The sequence below is a fragment of the Glycine max genome, chromosome 16 (assembly GCF_000004515.6).
Source record: "Glycine max cultivar Williams 82 chromosome 16, Glycine_max_v4.0, whole genome shotgun sequence".
NCBI classification, from domain to species: Eukaryota; Viridiplantae; Streptophyta; class Magnoliopsida; order Fabales; family Fabaceae; genus Glycine; species Glycine max.
In genome coordinates this window covers 33476017-33503120 of record NC_038252.2, presented here as the reverse complement: position 1 = coordinate 33503120, position 27104 = coordinate 33476017, and the positions used below count along the sequence as shown (strand labels likewise).

General features: G+C 34.1%; 1 protein-coding gene across 1 annotated transcript; it reads right to left on the bottom strand.

Annotated features, from left to right (window-relative positions):
- Window positions 1–185: 185 nt before the first annotated feature.
- Window positions 186–25652, bottom strand: LOC100786761 (uncharacterized). Its single transcript, XM_003548951.5, is given in 24 exon segments — window positions 186–552; window positions 890–1140; window positions 1142–1275; window positions 1348–1653; window positions 1746–1960; window positions 2103–2397; window positions 2608–2772; window positions 2853–3437; window positions 3595–3695; window positions 3698–4085; window positions 4304–6375; window positions 6506–6508; window positions 10692–10796; window positions 11225–11464; window positions 11554–11617; window positions 11700–12005; window positions 12108–12322; window positions 12466–12760; window positions 12991–13155; window positions 13246–13833; window positions 14374–14460; window positions 14545–14865; window positions 19725–21787; window positions 25497–25652. Coding segments are annotated over 23 exon segments (9063 nt in total). The 5' UTR covers window positions 21774–21787; window positions 25497–25652; the 3' UTR covers window positions 186–439.
- Window positions 25653–27104: the final 1452 nt, after the last annotated feature.

The window sequence follows — 27104 nt, the reverse complement described above, 5'->3', positions numbered from 1 at the left end:
ATTAATCTTATAAAATAAATGAAAGAGAATAATATTAATATTATATTAAAAACTAAAATAATATTTAATAGAGATATCTGTGACAGTGACAAGGAGCAATTAATGTTACATTAAAATATCAAATGTAATACTTATTTTGGGATAATTGTTTTTTTGTCAGAAGTGACAGTTATTTTGGAGGATGAATTACATCAGTTAAACTCTTTATTATTTAGTAAGGACTTCACCTCTCCAAAGACAAAATAATAATAAAAAAAAACCATTCAATGCAGCTCATAACAAATAAACTCTAATACAACACATTCAAATACTCATGCACCGTTTCTTTTCATTCATCCAATTCCTTCCGAACTCCTCAAGCCTCACATATTGACTTGTAGCTAATACCAAAGAAAGATGGATAACAATGTCGACAAAAGAAAATAAACATTTTGCAGTATCAATGTGATTCTGCAGATTGAAAATGAGACCAGTATTCATTAACAAGCTGATTGAATAGCGATCCTTCTTTCTTCATCAGGCACATTGGATCATCATACTCCACCAATTTTCCTGTCAATACAAGTATCCCTTTGAAGAAAACAAGTAATAGTAAAAAAATATTCTTCACCTTTATTCTAATAAAAATTCAACAGTGAAAATCAAGTACCCAATATTTTACAAGTTATCACTAAATCAACTAATTGTCTATTATAATACCCTTTAACCAGGTGAATGCAATTAAATCCTCTGCTAAACAATATAACATGCCTATCTATGGGGTGTGTCAAACCCAGTGGTATAGGTAGAATAGTTTAACATAACCATAAGAAAATGGAATTAGAGTTATGAATTAGCCCGAAAAAGGTTTGTTGAATGACATAAAGGAGTCGGAAATATGCATTTTTACCATCTCTGATTGAAAGAACCATAGTGCAATCCATCACGGTTGGTATCCTGTGTGCTACTGTGATCACTGTACAATCTGCAAACTCAGTCCTAATGGTCTTCTGCAGAATCAAATCAGTTGCATTGTCAATTGATGCAGTTGCTTCATCCAGCACCAATATCCTACTTCTCCTTAAAAGAACACGCCCCAAACAAAATAATTGCCTTTGTCCCATGCTCCAGTTTGATCCATCTTCAACAACTATGTAACAACATATTACTAGTTTTTATCAACTAGGAAAAAAAGTACTTGTGACATAGTTACCATAATGATGAAAGTGTACCTGGGGAGTTCAGGCCCTCTTCTTTCTCTTGGACAGCTTCTCGCAATTGACACTTCCCAAGAACCTTCACATTGAGCAACAATTAGGCTACATCTGCAATCTTAATCAAAGACAAGAAGAATGTAGTTGGTTTTACCTCCCATATCTCGTGATCAGAGTGTTGAGATAAAGGGTCCAAATTATATCTAACAGTCCCATTAAAAAGGGTAGGATCCTGAGGTATAACACCAAAACGTGACCTCAAATCATGAAGACCAATAGAAGATATATCTACGCCATCGACTACAATTTTTCCACCTGCTGGCTCCACAAGACGAAATAAAGCGCCTATAAGAGTGGACTTCCCACTGCCTGTCCTGCCAACAATTCCAATCTTGTGCCCTGCTTTGAATGTGCATGTGATTCCATGAAGTACAAGTGGTCCATCAGGCCTGTATCGTATCTGTCTTGGTATAAACAAGCAAATTATCAATTTCATTTCAATGACTATTTTTATGAACATTATGATTCCCAATTTAAATAAATACCCATTACCTGCAAGTCATTTAGTTCTACTTTACCAGCAACTGGCCAATTCGAGGGAGGACGATTTCCTTCTATTACTTCTTGGGCCTCACCAGGTATATGCATATATTGATTTAGCCTCTCTACAGATATTATGTAATTTTCTAGACTGCATTGGCTTTGAATTAAAAATTGTAAGGAAGCATTTAGTGTAAAGCCATAAGAGAGAGACAAGCCAAGAAATCCTGAAAAGAATATTACTGAAATTAAGAAACTTGAATCAAAAGAGATAATGTTACTTTTTGAGGATAAAAAGAATAGAATATGAAGATCATTGTAATACTCAAAGGCATGGCATTTTACATGAAACAATGACCAAAGTCTTACCAGAGCTGAAAGTCTCTGGTGGAAGCATAACCATGCATAGTGCTGCGGAGGAAAGCAGTACTGCACTAACTATTTCTAATCTTTGGATCAGCCACTCATTTGAGCTAAAACTATGGAAGAAAGGACTAGCATTGCTGTCAATTAGATCAAGATTCTTCTCAAAGAAACGATCTTCTTCTTCAAAGGCTCTTATTGTCACAACTCCAGCAGTAGTTTCAGCTATATGATTAGCTACAAAGGATTTTGTTGTGCCATTCACGCGCATCACTTCTTTTGCAGTGGAAAAGTAGTATCTCTAGTTTCCAAAACAAATACCTTATTTACTCTCCAACCATGAATATTTTGAATTCTATTAAGAAATTATTAAAAAGTTGCCTAAAGATAAAAGCTGAAGAACAATGAGCATTATTTAGTTAAATTTGATGGTTTTCTCAATGCTAACTAATCAAAATAGAAGACATAATTTCAGTATCAAAATATTTTCAAATATGAATTTGTTCATTACCTGCAGGCGAATTGAAAGATATACCATTGGTATGGCGATAACCAAGACTTGCCAAGAAATAATAGCTAGGACTGCCAGATTAGAATAGAAGTATATAACACCTACCACAGTGAAACTGAGAATAAAGGGTATATCAAGATCCACAATGCTTAGATCTGATGAGACCTAGACAAGGAAATGAGAGTCAAAATACTATTACTTCCATTACAATTCTGAGCGAGGAAAAAATTGTTTAATATACTTACTCTACTAAGTATCCTTCCCAATGGTGTAGAGTCATAAAAGGACATTGGTGCACGAAAAAGGGAGTTCATTAACTGAAAAAATAAATATGTTGATGACTGAATACCCATGTAAACTACAAGTAGAGTTCTGGTCAACAAGAAAATTGTAGAAATAGCCCCAATTAAGAAGTAAACTACAATCAACCGCAAAGTGCTGACTTGGAAATTGTCAACATTAGCAGCCATCCATGAGTTTTGCAATATCTGGCAAATGACAAACATGAGGTGACTAAGAGAAGCCAAAAAAAAGTATATGTATCCTTTCGTTTGGTTCAAATACTGTAAGTAAGGCTTCAACCCCGTGTCTCCTATCTCTCTCTCTTCTCTCTTTATCAACTGATTCCCATTTGTGGCTTTGAAGTTCTCCACAAAAGCTTGTGTAATCTCTCTGGCAGAAGTTGAGTGTCTCTGGGTAGAAGTAACATGCATAGGCTTGTCAGAACCTGCAGTTTCCTTGTGAGCATTAACAAGATCTTGGAATTCTTGGTTTGAGGACAACAAATGATGATATGGAGAAGCTTCAAGGATTTCCCCATTTGACATCAACTGTGAATGAAGAAAAAATAACTTCAGCCTAATGATTACAAAGATGAAGTCAGTAACTTCCAATTCATTACTAATTTAGAATCACTAGTTATATTTTCAGGAAATGGATAAAAGAAGAATAATGGCATAACCATTGTCCTGAGATTAATGAATTTACCAAAACAGAATCAAATGCTGGTAGAAAGTCAACTTGATGAGTTACAAGTAAAACAGTTTTCTCTTTAAGACCATCCATGATGTATTCCTGCCAAGTTTCAAAACCATGTTGGAGTAAAGAATGACACAAAAGCACAATTATAGTATGTGACGAAAGGAAGATGCCATTACATTAAACAAATTTGTTGCAGTATGTGCATCAACAGCACTGAATGGATCATCCAGCAGATATACATCAGCATTCTGATAAAGTGCACGTGCAAGTTGAATTCGCTGCTTCTGACCTCCACTCAAGTTAACTCCCCTCTCACCTATTTCAGTGAGATCTCCATGGGGAAACAGCTCGAGGTCCTTCAATAGTGAAGATCTACGAAGTGTTTCTTGATATCTTTGAGCATCCAAATCAGATCCAAATAAAATATTTTCCCGTATAGTACCTGTTTGTATCCATGGTGTTTGAGAAACATATGAAAACTTTCCATAAACTTCAATCTGTAATTCAATAGAGAATTAAACACCTATTAATATTACAGATAAAATAAAGGACAGGAAAAAGTACTCACTATAGTTGAAGTCAAGTGCTAAATATAACTATTGACTATAAAGTAGAAAGGTCGTTAAGATTGTAACCAATTAATTAGAGTACCCCAATATTTAGTAGTGTTTTCTATCAGCCTAAATTTATGAACTTAAGAGGAATAAAAGCTTACCGTTCCTTTTGTCATAGGAACTTCTCCAAGAATTGTAGCTAAGAGGGTTGATTTGCCTGAGCCAACTTCTCCACAAATTGCCAACTTTTGACCATGTCTGATCTCCAAGTTTATGTGCCTCAGTGTTGCTTTTGATACATTACCTTCCCATGAACAGTCAGCAGATTTGATTGAAATTGGGCCTCTAATACTATCATCAAAAGACCTATTTCTGAAATTTGCACTATGCAATTCAGATGCCTCAAGGAATTTAACAATCCGGGCAAAAGCCACTTTTGCTTGAATGACCACCCCAACAACATCTGGGATGGCTGTAATTGGTTCTTGCACAAGGCGCAAAGTTGCCACAAAAGTGAAAACATTATTTGCATGTAAAGGAATTTTCAAGAAGTAGCATGCCCCAAAAGAAGCAGCAGAGACCAAAACAGGTGAGGTCCAAAATAGAAAGATATTATATGCCTTTCTCACTTGCACGGCACCTAACAATTTTAGTTCCAAAATTCTTAGTATTTCTATAGCATTTTTAAAATGGGTTTCCCATGCATATAACTTCAGCACTTTCATATTCACAAGAGCCTCAGAAGTGGCCTTCAGTCTCTTATCTTGTGCCACCATGAGTTCGCTCTGAAACTTGTGCTGCAACTTTGCTAGTGGAGTATTGCAAAGCACAGTGAGAACTATCACCACCAATGAGGCAATTGTTGCTAGGCCAATAGCATGAAAAAGTATTACTAATGCAATACAGAGTTGGAGGCTTGTTGTCCACGTCTGATGAAACCAAAATGGGAATTCTCCAATTCTATAAGAATCCACAGTCACATAATTCATTACCTCACCACCAGAGTGATTCAATCTAGCTGAACTCGATAACCTCAATAATTTTTTATAAATAGCTGCTGTAAGTACTGACCTAACTTTCATCCCAACAAGCCTAGTGCGGAAATACCACTGCCTTTGTGATAGGGACTCTATGATCTTTATAACGAAAAGTGATACCACCAATACATAACCCTCGTATTTGAAACTTCCATTACCCTCAGAAACCAATATAAAAGCATTCAGAAGTACAGGGCCAGTAGATAAGGTGAGTACCTTGAGTAATGCAAACAATCCTGACATCAAAATCTCTCTCTTGTGGCACAAAATTAAAGTCCACAAAACTAACGACTGTGAAAATTTTTCTTTTCCTTTTTGTCTGCTCAATTGTTCTACAAACGATAAATAGCAACTTCCTGCTCGATCTGATTCTCTTAACTTTGGAATATCCTCATCCTGAAGTGTTTTCTCTTGACCCCTTTTCATCAATGGATTCAACCACCAAAAAGACATCCTACTAAGGAACCCTGCATTGGCAAATGGAGTTAAATAGTTATCAGGATCAACTTCATTAAAGTGGTCATTTAAAGGGTCATAAAGGCCTTCATCAATATCTCTATCAGTGTCTTCACATTTATACACTTTATAAGTGCACAAGAGTAGTAAAACTGCTCCTGTAAAAGACAGAACATGTAAAGCTGCCTTGAAGGACAATTCTCTGCTGCTAATTGCATAAGACATGGATGAAACACATAAAATAGTGGAAACAAATACTGTAAGAAGTGAAAACAACCACAACGACGATCTTGAAAGTTGTTTCAACTGAAGACTTACACTTAAGCCAACTAAGAACCATCTGAATCCATGAAAAAGTTCTAGCACCCACCCATTAAGTGGAAAAAGAGTGTAGCTCTTCCTTATGTTCTCTAAAACCCAAATGGCTAAGCACAAATGCAACAACCCCAGAGAGCCATTGGTAACGGCAGAAATTAGCTGCAAGTTTGAATATCTTTCCACGCAAAACTGACCACGAAATGGTCTGAACAAAGACTTCTGGATCAAAATGAATCCCAACATGACCAGTAGTAGCACATCAACGCAAATGATCAAGAACTGGTTAATGCATGTAGAAGGATCTTTCAAAAACTTTAAATCATGGCAAAAAGTCTTTCCCCGGGTCCCAGGACAATCACGATCCCCACAAAACATGCTCCAAAAATCCTCCATCATTCTAAGTTCTCTTTGCTGCTCAAACTCTGAAATGAATGACGATAAAATTATCTCTTAAATTATTATTAAAACTTTGTCCTAAAAGTTAAAAAATAAATTAAATACAAGAGGGGTCATCAATAAGCAGAATAAGCAACGCATTTGTTCGTCAAAGACCAACTACACCAAAACAATAACAACAAAAACAAATCCTTGTCTCAATAGGTAGAGTTTGTTCCATGAATCACATACATGACGCCATTTGACTCAGTTAACAACAACAAGCCAAGCTTGAATAAGTTTGCTGTTTTTAAGTTCACTTGTACATTTGAAAAAATTATTTTTTAAGAACTATATGCTAAACCAAATAGCTTATTTTAACCTCACATAACAGTTATCTTCTGAAAAATCAGTTGTTGCATGTGCACCAGCCAAAATGAGGAGCTGCAGCGAACTTTAAATGGCAACAAATAAATGCATGTATGCAAGAGGAATAAGTTTGAGCTTTATCACTCAAGGGTATTTCATATGCTGATTGATACCCTGAAAAACATTTGGTCGATAAAGAAGAGAGTAAGACAGCAATTAGAAGAGATAGATATAAAAGAAGAGTGTGAATTAAAAAAGTACAAAGAGCCCTTCATATTGTTGAATGTTCTACTGGTACACCTGTGTTAAAATGTGATTTGGTGGAGCATGCTAAACAAATCACAAAGATATTTTTTTATGAACCGTGTAAAATGCGAGTATTTAATGAATTTGTATATCCTAGACAATTGCAACTACTTACTCAGAAGTTAAACTATTGTTAAAACAATCTCATGTAAATTCATCCGCATGTTTAAACTTATAAAAGGCAATTTTTAAATAAATACTTTCTAAAAAAGTATTTTTTTAAAGTTAAAACAATTTAGACGAACACATTAGAAAAACAAAAATCAGCTTATTAAATAAGCTTAAACAAACCAATCCAGAACAAAACATTGTACTAATAAGCATGGAAAGTAAACTAGCAGAATGAGACAAACATGTAATAATGATAATAAAAAAAATAAAAAAAAAGGCTATAGCAGTGAACCCCAATGAATGAATGAAGGATGGTGGAATGCCAACTCACTAGTTTTTATGCATTTACCTTCAGACGTGGTTTTCTCTCATCATAGTAAAAGTGAAAGGTTGTTGTCCGTCGTTACTGGAAACAAACTTGGCTGTCAAAAATTGAAGTTTTCTTCTTCTTTCTCTTGTTGTTGTTGGAAGACAACGTTGTGGGATGTGAAATGATTACTTGGACACAAGAAGAGTGAAGAGTTGAACGATAATGGTTGCCAGATACATGGAAACTGTAGGACAATGTTGTTATTGGTTGCATGGTCTCGCGTGTTTAATTTTTAATGGACGTATACTCGAAGAATTTAATGATGAGTACTGGTTAGTGTGTGAATGATTATGTTTAGTTGGAGACTCACAGCACATAGATATCTTGGTAAGTGTATTAAACCTATTTCCCACCTCGTGGATCATATGGGAACATTTTAATTATTTAATAAAGGCCGAGGCTAGGGTGGACCACTTTGATAAGTGGTTCACTATGAACCAATATTTTCAAGCGTTAGATTAATCTGTTATCGTAGGTTTGCACATACTGGATTCCCCCACCATCCTTCCTGCAATTGTTTGTTTCTTTTGTTGGAGAATGCGTTGGAATAAGTTAGCTTCGAAGTGTTGAGGAAAGAAGGAGAAAAAACTTATACATCGTTGCCAGAAATTGTTGTCACGGGCAGCGAACAGTGGTACAGTTATTAATTGTGAAAATGAATAATAATAATAATAATAATAATAATAATAATAATAATAATAATAATAATAATAATAATAATAATAATAATAATAATAATAATAATGATTGTTATTATTATTATAGATTATATTTAAGTACTATTGGTTCTGTAAAAGTATAAAATAATAAATTATAGTCAACTTAATTACTTTCAAACAGATTTATATCTTTTGAAAGAGTTTTTTCTACATATGGAAATATTTAGTGTCCTATTCCTGCAATGTTGGAATTATTATTGTCTTTATTTTTAAAACTATAGAAAAATTAACATCATATATAATAAAATAAAATAAATTTTTTAAGTAAAATATTTTAATAATTTATTGTCAAATTACAAATTTTAAAGAAAATGATTATTAACATAAAATAATCAGACTTTCATGTTTTGGAGAATAGTAATATTTTAGATTTAAGTAAACTAGACCTTATTGAGCAAATTCTATTATTAAGATGATTTTTAATTTTTTAAATTAATTCAACATATTTAAAATTAAATCTTGAAATTAAAAATTACAATTTATTAAAAAAAAGTAATACATTGAAAATTAAAAACAAAACCATTGGAGTTAAACAAAAATGAACTAAAAAATAACAATAGTCGATGTTTAGATATATTGTAATAAATAAAGACAATGTCAAGAGGTTTAGAATAACTTAGGGATCCTGTAATTATTTATATAATTATTATTATAATAGATTTTTTTTTCTTTTTTTACCTTTGCATTGCGGTCTACTCTTTCCTTTTTTCTGTTTTTCTTTTTCTCTTTCTGATAGTGCTCTAGTCATCTTACCATGAGTTCAAGCCAAAATACGAGAGAACTATTTATAATATATATATATATATATATATATATATATATATATATATATATATATATATATATATATATATATATTACAAGTCAAAGTGCCATAATGCATCCAGATCCAATTCAAGCCTCGATAATGCACCGATAATTATTAACTATGTATTCCCTCCGTCCCATAATATTTATCGATATAGTTTTTTTTTTTACACAAATTACAAAAACTAGTTCATAAATAAATGGAAGTGTTACAATTTTACAAAATTATCTTATTATCATTAATTTATTTTTAGATTTTATTGTTTATTATTAATATTTTAATAGCTATAAATAAAAAATTACTCATTAATATTACATTGAAAAATTAAAACAATAAATATTATGAGACAGAGAGTACATGATAATCGAAATGAATTAGCAGATAACAGGGAGAATAAATTTGACCCAGTTTAGTAATTGTTGGACTTGCATGTGTCCGAAAAATGAGTGTGTGGAGTGTAAGGTCACATGCATGAACTTTAAAGTCCTTCTTCAGGTCAGTGAGGTCAAAAGATTCAAACCGTGAATCATGAAAAACTCACTAGCTAATTAGATATATACCACGGTTTAACGAGCTTTACTGACTCAAGTGTAAAACAAAATAATCAGAAATTACATTATAATGCAAGAACCCTTCAATCAAAATCTTTGAAAGTTTTGTAAGCTTAGACTACACAGCAGTTTCATGAGCATATTAATTACGTTAATTAAAGCACATGTTTGTTGTGGATATTAATTACAATTGCACTTGTGATAGATCGATCTAGAATATAGCTTAATATTTGTGTTCCACTGAACTAAGTAAGATCGATCTAAAATAATTGAAGCTCTAGCTAGCTAACATGAGAAAGATGATGTCAAGGGATAAACTGTAGATAACCTTCATCTTTTACATCATTGTCTGAGTTCGGATTCCTTTTTTGTTTTGTAAAACATAGAAATACACTAAAAAAAAGTTTAATGTGTTTTGAAAACTTCTTCACAAATTGCATATTTTGAAAAATGCATAATCTTTTGTTGGAGGTAATTAAGGTGAGTTTTAATAGCTAACAGCTCTTTTTTGTTAATTAAAAATGTTTCTTCTCCTTAAAACTTAAAAAGATTAAAAACAACTTATAAGCAAAGTTTAGACAAGAGGGAAGGTCACAAATTTTATATTAGTTCATCTTAACCTAAAACAACGTCCCCCTTAACAACCTACTATGATTTATTTTTTTTACCAACTAATAAAATGATTGCAAGTATTACTTATATATACAAGTCTCTTAAGGATGAAATCACAAGTTTTCTTTCTTGCTTCTCAAAGCAACTTACCTAAGTATCGTTTTCACACAAGTCTCACTCAAACTCAAGTATTCTATAAAATACAGCCTCTTCAGGCTTCCAACAATTTCACTAAGAAAGAGCTCATGGGTAAATCCAACTTATTAGTAACTAACAGAAGGATATACAAATTTAGAGCGCACTAGCGCAGTCTTTTCTTTTCACTCGAAAACACAAAAAAAAAATAAAAAAATAGAGGAAATAAAAAATAATTTAGCCAAATAATTTAATTTAACATTACAGAAACACACTTCACATCCTACATCTGGTCACACTTTCTTAACTTATTGCTATAGCAAAAAAAGAGAGACATCAATACTTGAATTAAAAACATAGCCATATCTACAGCATCAATGTGATTCTGCACACTGAAAATGAGAGTAGTATTCATTGACAAGCTGCCTGAATAGTGATCCTTCTTTCCTCATCAAGCTCATTGGTTCATCATATTCCGCCAAATTCCCTGTTAATACAATATCCTTTTCTTTGAAGAAAAAATTGTAAATGATAAAAATAATCTTCAACTACTTTATTTTTTTTTATCAAGTTTGAAAATCAAGTAGCCTATATTTTACATCTTATCCTTTATGTGCCATGGAAGTGCAAATGTTGAATCAATTACCCTTTGTTTATCATATTACCCTCTAAGTGAATGCAACCAGACCCTTTGCTCAATAACAACCCTATGTGTGGTGACAGTCAAATATAGTACTATAGGTAGAAATCTAGTGGCTAACACATATCAAGCCCATTATTTGCACTCTTAATTGTTTCATTTTCAGAAAAAGGAATATTTTGACATCAACATTAGAAAAATGGAAATAGAGTTATGGACTAGTCTTAATTAAAATTTGTTAAATGGTATAAAATGGAAGTTAATATACAACCTACCTTCACTGATTGAAAGAACCATTGTACAATCCATCACAGTAGGTATCCTGTGAGCCACTGTGATCACGGTACAATCTGCAAACTCAGTTCTAATGGTTTTCTGCAGAATCATGTCAGTTGCATTATCGATTGATGCAGTTGCTTCATCCAACACCAATATTTTGCTTCTCCGCAACATGGCACGCCCCAAACAGAACAGCTGTCTTTGTCCCATGCTCCAGTTTGATCCCTCTCCAACAACTAGGTAACAATTTCGTACGAATCATTACTAACATGGGAAGAAGTGCTTACATTATATATAGTTAAAATAGTGAAAGTTGAAAGTGCACCTGAGGAGTTTAAGCCCTCTTCTTTCTCTTGAACCACTTCTTGCAATTGACACTTGCCAAGAACCTGAGTTTATATTAAGCAAGAATTAGTCCATATTTGCTCTGAATAGCAAAGAAAAGCAGAGTGTAGCTCTAGTAGGTGTTACCTCCCATATCTCTTGATCAGAATGTTGAGATAAAGGGTCCAAATTATATCTAACAGTCCCATTGAAAAGAGTAGGATCCTGAGGTATAATACATAAACGTGACCTCAAATCTTGAAGGCCAATAGAAGAAATGTTTATGCCATCAACAACGATTTTTCCGCTTGCTGGCTCCATGAGACGAAATAAAGCACTGATCAGAGTAGACTTCCCACTGCCTGTCCTGCCAACAATACCAATCTTGTGCCCTCCTTCAAATGTGCAAGTGATGCCATGGAGTACAAGTGGCCCTTCAGGCCTATATCTTATCTGTTTTGGTATAGACCACAAAATTATGCATTTCATTTGAACTCCCATGCTTTTTAATATTATATATGTTGCAAATTTTAAAGTATGCAATTAGACAAATACCTGCAGATCATTTATTTCTACTTTGCCTGCATCTGGCCAATTCAAAGGAGGACGATTTCCTTCTATTACTTCTTCTGCCTCACTTGGTATATGCATATATTGATTTATCCTTTCTACAGATATTATGTAATTTGCTATATTGCATTGACTTTGAATTAAAAATACCAAGGCTGCATTTAGTGAAAAACCATAAGAGAGAGCCATGCCAATGAACCCTGGAAAAAAGGATATCGAAATTAAGAAGCTTGCATCAAGAAAGATATTGATACTTTCTGAGGATAAAATCAAATAATTTCAAGATAATTTATATACTCAAGTAATGACATTTTATCAGAGGTAACAATGACTGAAATCCTACCAGGGGCGAAAGTTCCAGGTGGAAGCATAACCATACAAAGTGCTGCGAAGGAAAGAACTACTGCAGAGACCATTTCTAAGTGTAGGATCAACCATTCATTTGAAGAAAAACTATGGAAGAAAGCACTAGCATTGATATCAATTAGATCAAGATTCTTCTCAAAGAAACGACCTTCATCCTCAAAAGCCCTTATTGTCACAACTCCAGCAACAGTTTCAGAAACATGATTAGCTACAAAGGATTTTGTTGTGCCATTCATCCGCATCACTTCTTTAGCAGAGGCAAAAAAGCATTTCTATTTAAAAACAAAAAGAACAAATCTTTACTTTTCTTACTTTCCAACTGAGGATTTTGAAAGGCTGAAGAAGGGTTAAAACATTTTAGTCTCCCATACCCCCATGCCCCTCCTTTTATAGAAAAATGAGGATTTTGTAGTTAAGTTTAATATGTGTCAATAGAAATAAAAAATAAAGAAGACACCATTTCACTATTACAGTAAATTTCAAAGAAGAATCTTTTAATTACCTGCAAGTGAATCGCTATGTACACCATTGGTATAGAGACAACCAAGACTTGCCAAGTGACAATTGCTAAAACTATAATATTAGAACAACAAATTATAGGTCCTCCCACAGCAAAACCAAGGTAGAAGGGCATATCGACATCCACGATGCTCATATCTGATGAGACCTAGACAAGGAAATGAGAATCAAAATATTGTTAATTTTTTTACCTTCATTACATCTCATTTCAAGGAAAGAAATTGTTTACTATGCTTACCCTAGTAAGTATCCTTCCCAATGGTGTAGAGTCATAAAATGACATGGGTGCACAAAAAAGGGAATCCATTAACTGTGAAAATAATTTTTTTGATGATTTCATACCCAAAGCAACTGTAGCTAGACATCTGATCAACAAGAAAATAGTTGAAATAACTCCAATCAAGAAGTAAACAACAACCAATTGTAATGTGCTGACATAGGGATTGTCAACATTAGCCGCCATCCATGAGTTTTGCAATATCTGGCAAATAACAAAGACAGTGTAACAAAGGGTAACCATACAAAAGTATATATAGCTTTTCCTCTGATTGAGATACTGTAGGTAAGGCTTCAACCCTGTGTCTCCTTTCTCTCTCTCTTCTTGTTTAATTAATTGATTTCCATTTGTTGCTTTACACTGCCTCTCCATGAAAACTTGTGTAATCTCTCTAGCAGAAGTTAAATGTCTCTGTGAAGATGTAGCATTCACAAACTGATTAGAATTAGAAGTCTCCTTGTGAGCATTGACAAGGTCCTGGAATTCTTGGCTTGAGCTCAGAAGTTGGTGATAAGGAGCATCTTGTAGGATTTCCCCTTTTGACATTAACTATAATGAAAATATTTGAGTCAGCAAGTTAAAGTTGGAATTCATGACTGAATAATATCAGAACAATAATTTAGTACCCACTCAGCAACATTAAAATTAAGTAGCAAAAACTACTATACCAGAGAAACAAACCCAAATGTCAACTTCGACTGTCAAAACACTCCATTTCTTGCTGAATTGAGGAGCCTTGTTATTATTCATTGTGGGAAATTTAACGTATGCTCTCTAGTACTTACGAAAGTACTAAAGCAAAAGTCTTGATAGTAGATTAACAGATATTTCCTTAGGAAATGTTAAAAGTATATTAATTATGATACATGGGCAAAAATGCATCATGAATCAACAGATTCTGTTCTTTAGCCTAACATGTTAGTCCAAATTTCTAGAAGCAGGATAAATAAGAAACATATGAAGGCAAATGATAACAAAAATGAAATCAGTAAGTTCATTACAAATTAACAATTGTTATGGCAGGAAAGGATGAAATGGAAGATGAAGTTCGAACATTCAAAATTAATGCCTTAAGACGAACGAAATTACCAAAACAGAATCAAATGCAGGTAGAAAATCCACTTGATGAGTCACGAGTAAGACAGTCTTCCCCTTAAGTCCTTCTATGATGTATTCCTGCCAAGATTCAAAGGCATCTTTCAGTGAAGAATGACACTGAAAATGTATATGCAGAATGTGAAGAAAGGAAGATGTCATTACATTAAACAAACTTGTGGCTGTATTTGCATCAACAGCACTGAATGGATCATCCAACAGATATACATCAGCATTCTGATAAAGAGCACGTGCAAGTTGAATTCGCTGCTTTTGACCTCCACTCAAGTTAATTCCTCTCTCACCTATTTCAGTGAGGTCACCATGGGGAAACAGCTCAATGTCCTTAACTAGTGAAGTTCTATGAAGTGTTTCTTGATATCTTCGCATGTCCAAATCAGATCCAAACAAAATATTTTCCCGTATTGTACCCGTCTGTATCCATGCTGTTTGAGAAACATATGCAAATTTCCCATAAATTTCAATCTGTAAATCAGAAAAAGAATCAGACATTAATTTATCAATGTTAGACTCAGAAAAGGTTAGGCCAAAAAACTGCTGCTCCTCATGGAGATTTCTCATATAAATACACTTTAATTACAATCTGTCAAGCTGATTTTCAGCCCAATAAATAGCTAAACTATCATATATACAATTACAGCTAATTATCCTAATTAAGAGATAATTGTTACAAATAAATGTGCAATCCCATACAATTTGCTGTGGCATTTAATTCTGTTGACATCCCCCCTCAAATTGATGCCCAGAAATCGACCAGCATCAATTTGCTAAGTAGAAAATTGTGTTGCTAATGTGTCAATGTTTTAGTGAAAATGTCAGCTATTTGAATGGAAGTTGAGATGTGTGGTAGACTGATGACTCTTCGATCATAGGCATCGCGAATAGAGTGACAATCAACCTCAATATGTTTAGTCCGTTCATGGTAAACTGGATTTGCTGCAATCAGTATGGCACTGGTGTTGTTAGCATGCAGCGGAGTTGGTTGTGCTTGAGAGAATCCAAGCTCTGTGAGGAGACCACGCAGCCATATTATTTCGGAACAAGCGACAGACATCGCGCGATATTCTGCTTCAGTGGAGGACTTTGAGACTGAATCTTGTTTCTTACATTTCCATGAAATAGGAGCATTCCCTAGGAACATACACCAGCCAGTAGTAGATTTTCTTGTGTCTGGACAACCAACCCAATCAGCATCACTGTATGCTTGGAGTTGTATGGAGGAATCAGCAGGAAAAAACAGACCATGCTTTGGGGTGCCAAGGAGGTATCTAATGATCCATTTTACTGCTGAAAGTTGCAAATGCCTCGGAGATTGCATGAACTTACTCACGGTGTGGACAACAAAAGAAATATCTGGGCGAGTGATAGTTAGATAGATGAGACTTCCCACGAGCTTGCGATAGTGAGTGGGATCATCAAGAAGTTCACCTTCATCTCTCCGATATTTAACATTAACTTCCATGGGAGTGTCAACAGGGGTGGCATTTGGGAGTCCAGCTAGTTGGACCAAGTCTTGAATATACTTGTGTTGACATAGAGAAATGCCTTGGTGATGATAATGCACCTCTAAGCCCAAGAAATAAGTGAGATGGCCTAAGTCTTTCATCTGAAAGGTTGAATGCAACTGATTTTTTATCCTAGAAACAACATCTTGATCTGAACCAGTGACCACAATGTCATCCACATAAACAAGAAGCACCACGATGCCTTTAGGAGTCCTTTGTAGGAAAAGAGAGGGATCATACTGACTTTGAGTGAATTCAAAAACAAGTAGTATCGAGCGAAACTTTTCAAACCATACTCTTGGTGCCTGTTTTAATCCATATAAAGAGCGTTTCAGTTTGCAAACAGTATTAGGTGAAGGGGTAGGCATACCATTAGGAAGCTTGATGTAAACTTCCTCCTTAAGGTCACCGTGAAGGAATGCGTTTTTGACATCCATTTGATGTAGTGGCCAAGATTGTGAGGCAGCAAGAGCAAGAATAGTGCACACAGTTGTCATCTTGGTGACCGGTGCAAAAGTCTCATCATAGTCCAGTCCATATTGTTGCTTATTTCCAAGCACAACTAAACGAGCTTTGTAATGATCTATGGATCCATCCGAACGCAGCTTTATAGAGAACACAAACTTGCTACTTAAAGGCTTAACAGATGTGGGACACGGGACTATATCCCATGTTTGATTTTCTTCCAATGCTAGAAGTTCAGTTTCAATAGCTTTCAGCCAACAAGCATTCTTCATGGCCTGGCTATAAGAGGAAGGGATAGGAATAGAGGATAATGAGGCTGTCATGGAATGGATATACCTGTCTGGGGGCTTAATAATGCGTGAGCTGCGTCTTAGAGGAGCTGGTTCTGGTTCTTCTACTTGATCAGCAGCCAAGGAATTATCTCGAGGGGGCCCTTGAGGTTCTGTTTGTTGATTTTGGTTTGCAGTGCTACGTCTGTTGTAGGTCAAGAGAGGTTTAGGAGATGGTTCTCCTGCATGAGAGTTAGAAAACAATGGCAAAACAGAAATTGGAGGAGAGGTAAGGTCAGGATGTGATGCAAAAAAGTATACATTTTCTTGGAAAATGACATTTCTAGATACTCGAATCCTACGGATGGTAGGATCATAACATAGAAAGCCCTTTTGATGAGGAGAATATCCAAGAAAGGCACATTCAACAGATTGTGCAGTGAGCTTGGTGCGTTCTCTTGGAGGAAGATGGACATAACACACACAACCAAAGATACGAAGATTGGAGTAATTGGGTGGATGACCATATAATCGATTGAAAGGGGATTCATTACCTATTGATGGAGATGACAATCGGTTGATAAGATGAACTGCAGTGGAAAGGGTTTCACACCAAAAACGTGATGGCACATGAGACTCCAGAAAAAAGGTGCGAACAACATAAAGCAAATGATGATTTTTTCTTTCCGCTACCCCATTTTGTTGTGGAGTTGAGGGGCATGACCTTTGGGATACAATGCCATTGGATTGCAAGAAGTCCTGAAATGAGTGTGACATGTATTCTTCCCCATTATCAGAGCGGAATGTTTTTATTTTTGACGAAAATTGGGTCTGAATAAAAGCATGGAAAATTTTGAAAGTGGAAAAGACTTCATCTTTTGATCGCAGAAAATAGACCCAAGTGAAACGACTATAATCATCAATAAAAGTTATGAAATATTTATAATGAGCATGAGATATAACCGATGCCACCCCCTAAACATCACTGTGGATGATTTCAAAAGGTTGTGTTACATTAGACTGATGTGTTGGAAAAAGCAGAATTTTACTTTTACCAAGTTTACAAGGAATACAATCAAAGTGAACAACATTAAGAGATGAATTGTGTTTATTTCCAAGATAATTAGATTTGAGCAAGTCATGAAGAACATTTGCGTTTGGATGTCCAAGACGCTTATGCCACACTTGGTAATCAACAATAGCAGAATTACAAGAAACTAAAGGCAAAGAAAGACTGGAAGGCAATGAGAAATGGATTGGGAAAAGGCGTCCAACTTTAGGCCCCTTCGCGATTATCTTCCCTGAGTGTTGATCCTGCAGAAGACAACCAAACTGTGAGAATTGTACTTGACAATTATTGTCAACTAATTGACCAACTGAAATGAGATTACTAGTAAGACAGGAGAAACAAAAACATTGGTTAGAGATGGAGAAATATCACCAGTGGCTGTGATAGGAAAAGGATTTCCATCAGCGATGTGTATCTTGAGGTCTCCAAGATATTTTTTGATATTAGTAAGAAATTGAGCATTGTTGGTCATGTGGTTGGAAGCCCCTGAATCAAAATACCAAGGGGAAGAGGATTTACCTAAGAATCCTAAAGCAGAGAATGCTGAAATGATCATTTGTTGAACCATTTCAGGGGTCATAGTCGGAGCAGGATCAGGAGCTTGTTGCTGAACAGGTGTTGGATTGGCTGAATTATTAGGAATAGATGAATCAACTGAGGCTGTAAAAGCTGTGACATTTCGCTTGGGTGGCCTTATGGGGCATTCTTTAATAATATGTCCATCCTTTTTGCAGTAGTTGCAGAATTTGTTCGGACAATTAGAAGCATAATGTCCAAATTGCTTGCAACATAAACATTGAATAGTACGCATGTCATGGCTTTTTGGTTTTCCTCGGGCCACATATGCCACTGGAACCATAGCAAATTTGTGATCTTCAATGATGGATTGTGTAAGGAGGCGTTGTTCTTCACGCAACAGAGCATTAAAACATGCATCCAGTGATGGTACATGATTTCTATGCATGAGGTTGGACCGAATACCTTCAAAATCATATCTCAATTTCATAAGAAATTGATCGCGTTTAGTAGTTTCATGAACTGTTTGGACTGAACTGAGGCCTTCAGAAGGCAAGTCCGCATAAATTATATCAGTGTATTCAGCCCAAAGATTCATGAATTGAGAGTAAAAATCAGAGATGGAGAGACTATCCTATCTAAAGGTAGCGATGTCGTGTTCAAGCTGGAACCTTCGAGCTTCATTGTTTTGACTGTAGACTTTCTTCAAGTAATTCCACATTGTGGCTGCTGTCTTGTAAGGCCGAAGATTCAGGACAATGTTGGGATCGACAGAGCCTAGGATCCAGGCCATGACTTGAGCATCTTTGACTGTCCATTTGTCATGTTCAACCTTGGTTGTGTCTTTGTCAGGGACGGGAGAGCTGCCGTCAACATGACCCCATAAGTCTTTTCCTGTGACAAAGATCTGGAATTGGAATGCCCAAGCTGAGTAGTTTTTGCCATTAAGGCGAACCAAGAGAACATCATACTTTTCGGTAGATATGGAACAAGGGATTGTAATCTGGATTGGGAAAGAAATGACCAAGAAACAGAAAAAAACAAAGACTTGGAGAGAACTGAAACTTGGACGAGGCTGAAAGAACAAGAAAAGAAGTGCAGACTAGGGTCTTGGATCGAAACCTAGGCTGATACCATGTTAGACTCAGAAAAGGTTAGGCCAAAAAACTGTTGTTCCTCATGGAGATTTCTCATATAAATACACTTTAATTACAATCTGTCAAGCTGATTTTCAGCCCAATAAATAGCTAAACTGTCATATATACAATTACAGCTAATTATCCTAATTAAGAGATAATTGTTACAAATAAATATGCAATCCCATACAATTTGCTGTGTCATTTAATTCCGTTGACAATCAACATTAAAGCTAAAATGAAGGACATGAAGGATTCACTGTGGTAAGGTGAATACATGTGCTAAATGTAATTGCTGACAGAAAAGTAGAAATGTCATTCATATATATTATAACCTATGAGCATAAAAGGAATAAAATCTTACAGTTCCCTTTGTTTTAGGCACTTCTCCGAGAATTGTTGCCAAGAGGGTTGATTTTCCAGAGCCAACTTCTCCGCAAATGGCCACCTTTTGCGTGTGTTTAACCTCCATGGTTATGTTCCTCAATGTAGGTTTTGATGCAGTACCTTCCCATGAAAAGTCAGCAGATTTGATTAAAATTGAGCCTCGAATACTATCATCAAAACCCCTGTTTTGGAATTTTTCACTTTGCAGTTCAGGTGCTTGGAGGAATTTAACAATCCGGGCAAAAGCAACTTTTGCTTGAATGACAGCCCCAACAACATCTGGGATGGCTGTAATTGGCTCTTGCACAAGGCGTAAAGTAGCCACAAAAGTGAAAACATTATTTGCATGTAAAGGAATATTCAGGAAGTAACATGCCCAAAAAGAAACAACAGAGACCAAAATAGGTGCAGTCCAAAAGATAAATATATTGTATGCCTTTCTTGATTGCACTGCAGCTAAGAATTTGAGTTCCACATTCCTTAACTTTTCTATAGCATTTTTAAAATGAGTATCCCACGCATATAGTTTTAGCACTTTCATATTCACAAGAGCCTCAGAACTAGCCTTCAATCTCTCATCTTGAGCCACCATGAGTTTTGTCTGAAACTTGTGCTGTAACTTTGCTAGTGGAGTATTGCAAAGCACACTGAGAACTATCACAACCAATGAGGCAATTGTTGCTAGCCCAATAGCATGATAAAGTATTACTAATGCAATAGATAGTTGGATGCTTGTAATCCATGTCTGGTGAAACCAAAATGGAAGTTCTCCAATTCTATAAGCATCCACAGTCACATAATTCATTATCTCACCACTAGAGTGTGTCAATTTCGCTACATTGGATAAATTCAGTAACTTTTTATAAATGCATGTAGAAAGGAGTGACTTAACCTTCATTCCTATAAGTCTACTGCGGAAATACCACTGCCTTTGTGATAAGGATTCAATGATCTTTGTAATTAAAAGTGATATGGCCAATACATAACCTTCATATTTGAAACTTGCATTACCTTCAGCAACCAATATGAAGGCATTTAGAAGTAAAGGACCAGCAGATTGAGAGAGCACCTTGAGCAACGCAAAAATCCCTGATATCAAAATCTCTCTCCAGTGGCAAAAAATTATTGTCCACAAAACTGACTGTGATGGTGGTTCTTTTTGTTTCTGTCTGTTCAATTGTTCTACAAACATCAGGTAACAAGTTTCTGCTCGATCTAACTCCCGCAACTTTGGGATATCCTCATCTTCAAGTGTTTTCTCTTGACCCCTTTTCATCAATGGATTCAGCCACCAAAACGACATCCTACTAAAGAATCCAGCTTTGGCAAATGGGGTTATATAGCTAATAGGATCCACTTCATTGAACTGGCCATTTAAAGGAGCATAAAGACCTTCATCAATTTCTTCATTAGTATCTTCACATTTCCATATTTTGTATATGCATAAGAGCAGTAAAATTGCTCCTGGAAATGATAAAACATCTAAAGTAGCCTTGAGGGACAATTCTCTTCTTCTAATTGCATAAGACATGGATAAAGCACATAAAATACCAAAAACGGAGAATATAAGAATAGAAAATAACCACAACCATACTCTTGTTAGTTTTTTCAAGTGAAGACTAACGATTATACCTACTAACAACCATGTGAATCCCTGAAAGAGTTCTGATAGCCACCAATTAAGAGGAAAAACAGTGTGTGTTTTCCTTAACTTTTCCCCTAAAATCCAAATGCCTAAACACAAATGCAACACGCCAAGAGTACCATTGATTATGGCAGATACTAGCTGCAAGTTTGAATAACTTTGCATTCGGATTAGAGGCCAAAATGGTCTCGATGAAGACTTGCGGATCATGTTAAGTGACAGCATGATAAGTAGTAACACATCAAAGCAAATGACCAACAAATGGTTGAAGCATTTGGAAGGATCTCCCAAAAGATTGAAATCATAACAGAAAGTCTTTCTTCCACTCTCAGAACAACTAGAATCCCCACAAATCATGCTCCAAAAATTCTCCATCTTCATTTTATGCTCAAACTCTGTAACATACATGGCAGCAAAATCATATCTTTACTGAGAAAGTTCTAGGGTGAAATATATTTTTAATTCTTTATATTTTAGATTATATTTTTTTAGTTCTTTATCTTTTATAAATCAAGTTTAGTTATCTATGTTTTTAAAGTGAGTAAATTAATCTTTCTGAAACAATGATTGCTTTTCGATTTTTGAATACATTCTTGAATTTTTTATTTATTAATTTGAATGTCAAACTTGTGGTACTAAATTCATGCAAATGAGAACTATAGAAACTAATTATAACTGTCATATGAACCATAAAGGGTCTAAATATGATAAAAATAACGTAAAAAGTGAACCAAACAAGCAATTCAAAAATTAAAAAATCTAATCAAATCATTTTTTCTCTCTCATGAGACTCATTTCATATGATTTACCCATGTTTATGATCTATTTTTGGTTTGAATATCAATTGCATTCCATATTTTTCACCTAAGTAAATTGTTAAAATAAATTCACGTCTTGAATCATTAAAAAAATTCAAAATTATGTCTTAAAATAAAAATAAAAATAAAAACATTTTAACTCACTTTTTTAAAGTTAAAAAATATTTGAACCAAAGAATGCGGATCATACCAAGTACAATAAGCTAACACAACAGTCACCAAGGACCACATCTTCTGAAAGCTAAATTCATTACATGATTGGTGGGGGTTGCAACTAATCCATGCACAAATCTTTTGGGCTTGCAATCATGTGTTAAGATCCAACTTTATTATTATTATGGATTATATTTGCTAGCATATACATACTTATTCTTTTAGTATAAGTGTGATAATAAGTTACATCATTAATGTATTTTAAGAAAATCTTTAAATATAAAATGCTAAAGCACTTGTCCTAAAAAACCCAAGTTATTTAAGTTAGCAAATTCTAAAAACATTTGCTAATGTACACATAATTTTCTTTTAAAATAAGTGTGTTAACAAGCTACATGTATTTAAGACAATATCTAATTATAACTTATTAACACATTCATATATATTTAAAAAAATAAGTGTGTGTACGTTAATAAAACCTAAACCCTCTAAAATCATGATACGAACCAATTTATCTAATAGCTAGCTTATACGATATAACTCCTCTAAAATTAGCAACTTTACTTTAGAAGGTATAGTTATGATAGGGAGTTATGTTCTTTACGTGCCAATATTCATTATTTTTGTTGGGGACAGGTGTGGTTGGTTTAGAGGTTGTGGTGGTTATGTATATTTGGTCCTTGGTGGGTATCTTTGTACGTTTTGTTCTGAAGTGGTTATTGGGTATTTATGTGACTCTTTTTACATAAATAGTTAGTAACCATTTTAGTTTTTTCTTTTTTCAGGGGATTGTTTGCAGTGTCCCTGATATCTACTCTGTAACTTAAATTTGGTACCAGTATATATATATAAAGTAAGTAATCTTGAATGTTAATAAAAAATTCATCTATTAAAATTACGTACACAGGCATTATGAATGTGTTGGAATATACTAACAGTTGATTTTCTATCAACAACTTAAATTACTTACTTTACTCTGATTATAGAGAAGTCAAAATCCAAATCTTTAAGATATTAGGAATTAATATAGAGAAGACTAACTAATGAATTATCATATATAGAAAACATCAGGAAGAAAATTAAAGTTGAAGAGAAAAAAATACTGAACATAAAACAAACCATGAAAAAAAGTTCACGTCTTTATCTTAAAATGCAAACTGTTGATGCTAATTCTGTAGAGCATTTATTAGTTTGTACACAAATTCTGTAGAGCATTTATTAGTTTGTACACAGATGCATACACATAACAAGTGTTTCAACTTTCTAGAACACTTTGTTTCTGCGAAATAAATACTAACAGACTTGTTCAACGCATGCATGATGCAACAAGAATCAATATTTAGCTTGGTCTCTTAAGGATTGCTCAGATATGAATGATACCCAAAATTCATTTGGTTCATAAAGCAGAAGACGAAGAATCCAAAGAATCCAAAGACAGACATGACTGAGACAGGAACAAGAGTGTGATAGAAAGCAGATAAATAACGTTAACAAATCATATATAATACGTTGGATTCTTCATAATAAAGATAAAAAAGTGGAAGCATTTAAAACTACATGCAAGAATAGAACATATATACATGTAATAATGATTTGTGAAAGAAGAATCAAAGCAACTTCACCGTCTACGTTATTCAAAGGGAAGAAGCTTTGCGTTGTGAACCTCCTTACATGCATTTTAAACTATCTTATATACATAATCATACGATTTGGAATATCTTAAAGTAGACTTTAATAAAATTAGAAAACCAGATCTTCCTCAATTTTAAAATCAATTATAATACATTAAGTTGACTCTTAATCCTGAAAAAATATTAATGTGTTACTCGTGGGAATATTTTAATGACTCGTTGCCGTAATTAAATAATAAAACCTTCATACTCTACTTTTTAAAAATAAAACCATAACCTTTGAAATATTCAATCTTCAAAAACCAACAAGTCATTGGTTCCGTGGTGTTCGAGTCAGTCCACCAATAATATGATTACTAAAAAACACATATTCAATCTTCCAAAGCACTTTTTAGTAAAGAGTTGTATGAAGTTTGCATACATAAACTTCCTACAAAAACCTTTTTTATACCTCTCATATTCGTAACATCTTTCTTATCTTACCCTTCTGTTCTTTTTAAGTATAAAAAAAAGTTATATTTCTTTCTACTAATTTTTGGTGATCTTTAATATAAAATAACACTAGATATTGACCTGCACATTGTTTTTTCTAAAGGAAAAATGAAACTTTTGTATTAATATATATAGAGATTCAGCTACATATATCTGTACAAGATGTTCGGCATGTTACTTACATCAAAATTCCTACAGAAATCCTTTCCCCGATATATATTTAGCTACATTAATTAAGGAAAAACACTCATATTATATTGCTCAGAGGATGAACAAAGAACTTGTATAAACTGTAGTGTAGAACAAAAGCCAAACTTCTATAAACAGAGAAAAAAATTCTTTTTATTTGTGATGGCAAGGATAGGCATTCATCCTCAACTCGCGATTGCTTCCCTCTAGTCTTAGTTTGTCAAAATTCAAGTAGTCTCCGCATATGCCTTTCCTCTGATTCTACAATTTATTGGGTATAATAAAATGAATCCAAATAATTACAATTAACAAATTAATTCAAAAATTCAGAAAGTAATTTAAACCTTACCCAGACAGCAACGCATCTCTTGCAAACACATCATTTTGTGTCCCTCCTTCGCTCACAATGATCATCATACAAATGACTACTCAAAATGACAAATTCAAACTGCATGTGATTTGGAGTTCAGTTTCCTTTGCTTTTAGCACATGAGAAAAGGCTACCAATGTATTGTTGCTCATAAGACAACAACAACACAAAGTGAAAAAATATCAAATGCAGATTTGAAGGTTTTAAGTACCTTTTTATTCAAATTTGTTGTATTTATTGTCCCTTAATTAGTCCTTGTAAAGGTCAATGTTTGCTGAATTTGTAAATGTCAATTGTTAAGGAAAAAAACTTTACTAAATTGTCTTAATTTGCTTTTAGTATGAAATTAAAGGACTCAAAATAAAAGAAATGTAAGGGTTATAATTAAGTAGTGAGTTGAAGGCAAAGAAGAGGGGACAAAATAAGAACATGTGGAAAATTAAAGACACACCTGTCTTCAGCCTCTCATATATAAATGATTGGCCCTGCGTGCTCGATCTGCGTTGTTAATTACCTAACAAATGTTATTTTTAATCAAACCATGAGAACAATGTTGACGAAACCTTAAAGGCCTCTGCAAGAACGGTGAACGGTGAAACAAGGTGAACCCATATATCTTATGGAAAATAGAACAATGTGTTCATAGTTCATACACATACCAAAGGTAGTTGAGGAAAAGTTGTTGCCCAACAAATGGTCTTCTTCACAGTCCCTTTTCACTAACCAGTCAAGAAATTAAAAATTTTAACAATTGGCTCAGAATTTATACATATTATAATTAAATGGATTTCACATCTTCTATAATTTTAGAACGTAATCAGAATAATGAAACTTTCATTTTTATAATCGTTTATATGCCAACTTAATATAAAATAGAGGGCATTTTACACACGCTATAATTTTAGAAACGTAATCAGAACAATAAAAAAAGCTTTATTTTAAAATAATAGTTGTAATCTTTATGTATAAACATAACATATGCACGAGTGTATTATCTATAATTTACTCCAAATAAGAGAAAAATCTAAAGACGCTAATGAGACTGTTCCCACACCTAAGGTCGTAGAAAAGTTCAAATCAATATTAGAAATTAGAAGTGAATCCGCCAGCTTTTCACATCTCTGGCATGAAAATATAATATAATAAAATAAATGAATAACACGAAATAGGCACGGAATTTGCAGTTTATGGCGTATTAGCTTCAAAATTTCAATCTGGGATGAAAGCTTTATGAATAGCTGAATGAATGCGATATGTACTATGTAGTATTGATGTTTGCCATGCAATGCAAAATGAGTGTTTAGAAAAACCTATTGATTTGATTGTCTTTTATTGTATAATCTCTTTGCAATTTTTTCTTTTATTGCCAATTTATACATGTCAGCAAGAATGCGAAATATCAAAATAATGTTTGTTGATCAGGCTAGTATGTTCCGACTACTTATTTAAGCCTGCAAAATTTAAATACTCGCTTTACGACTTACAAAATAAGGATTATAATTACATTAGCATTTCTCTTTAATTACACTGATTTGTTGGTAATTGAATAATTAAAAATGCTTTTGTTTTTATCATCAAAGTATTCAGTGCAAATTAGACAATTATTACATCAACATGCTGGTATCATAGCTGTCTATTGAGGTTCTCCTCGTCCTCTACGGCTATACCTTGATTCAGTCTTATCAACAAAGGTGTGAAAATGAAGTTGGTCAACATCCAGCTATCTTCACTTCATTTTATTTATTGTCCAACCATTTTTAAGGTCCAATATCAAAGAGCTTATGAATTTTACATCATTGCTTGTTCTTAACTTGTCATGCCATGCTTTTTCGGCATATATATACCATCATCTTTAGGAAACTTGATACAACTCGTCCTCTATATAGTGTATTTACTTGTCTGTTACATCCTGCTGCACCACATTTGTCTCTGGCTTGATGTTCAGAGACACAACAATCTTTAAAATCGCCACTTTTCTCTTTGGTGCCTGAAGCTTGATCCTGAATGGGAGACTTGGAAGCATAAACATCAGATTAGGCATAATTCTTCATTCCAATTG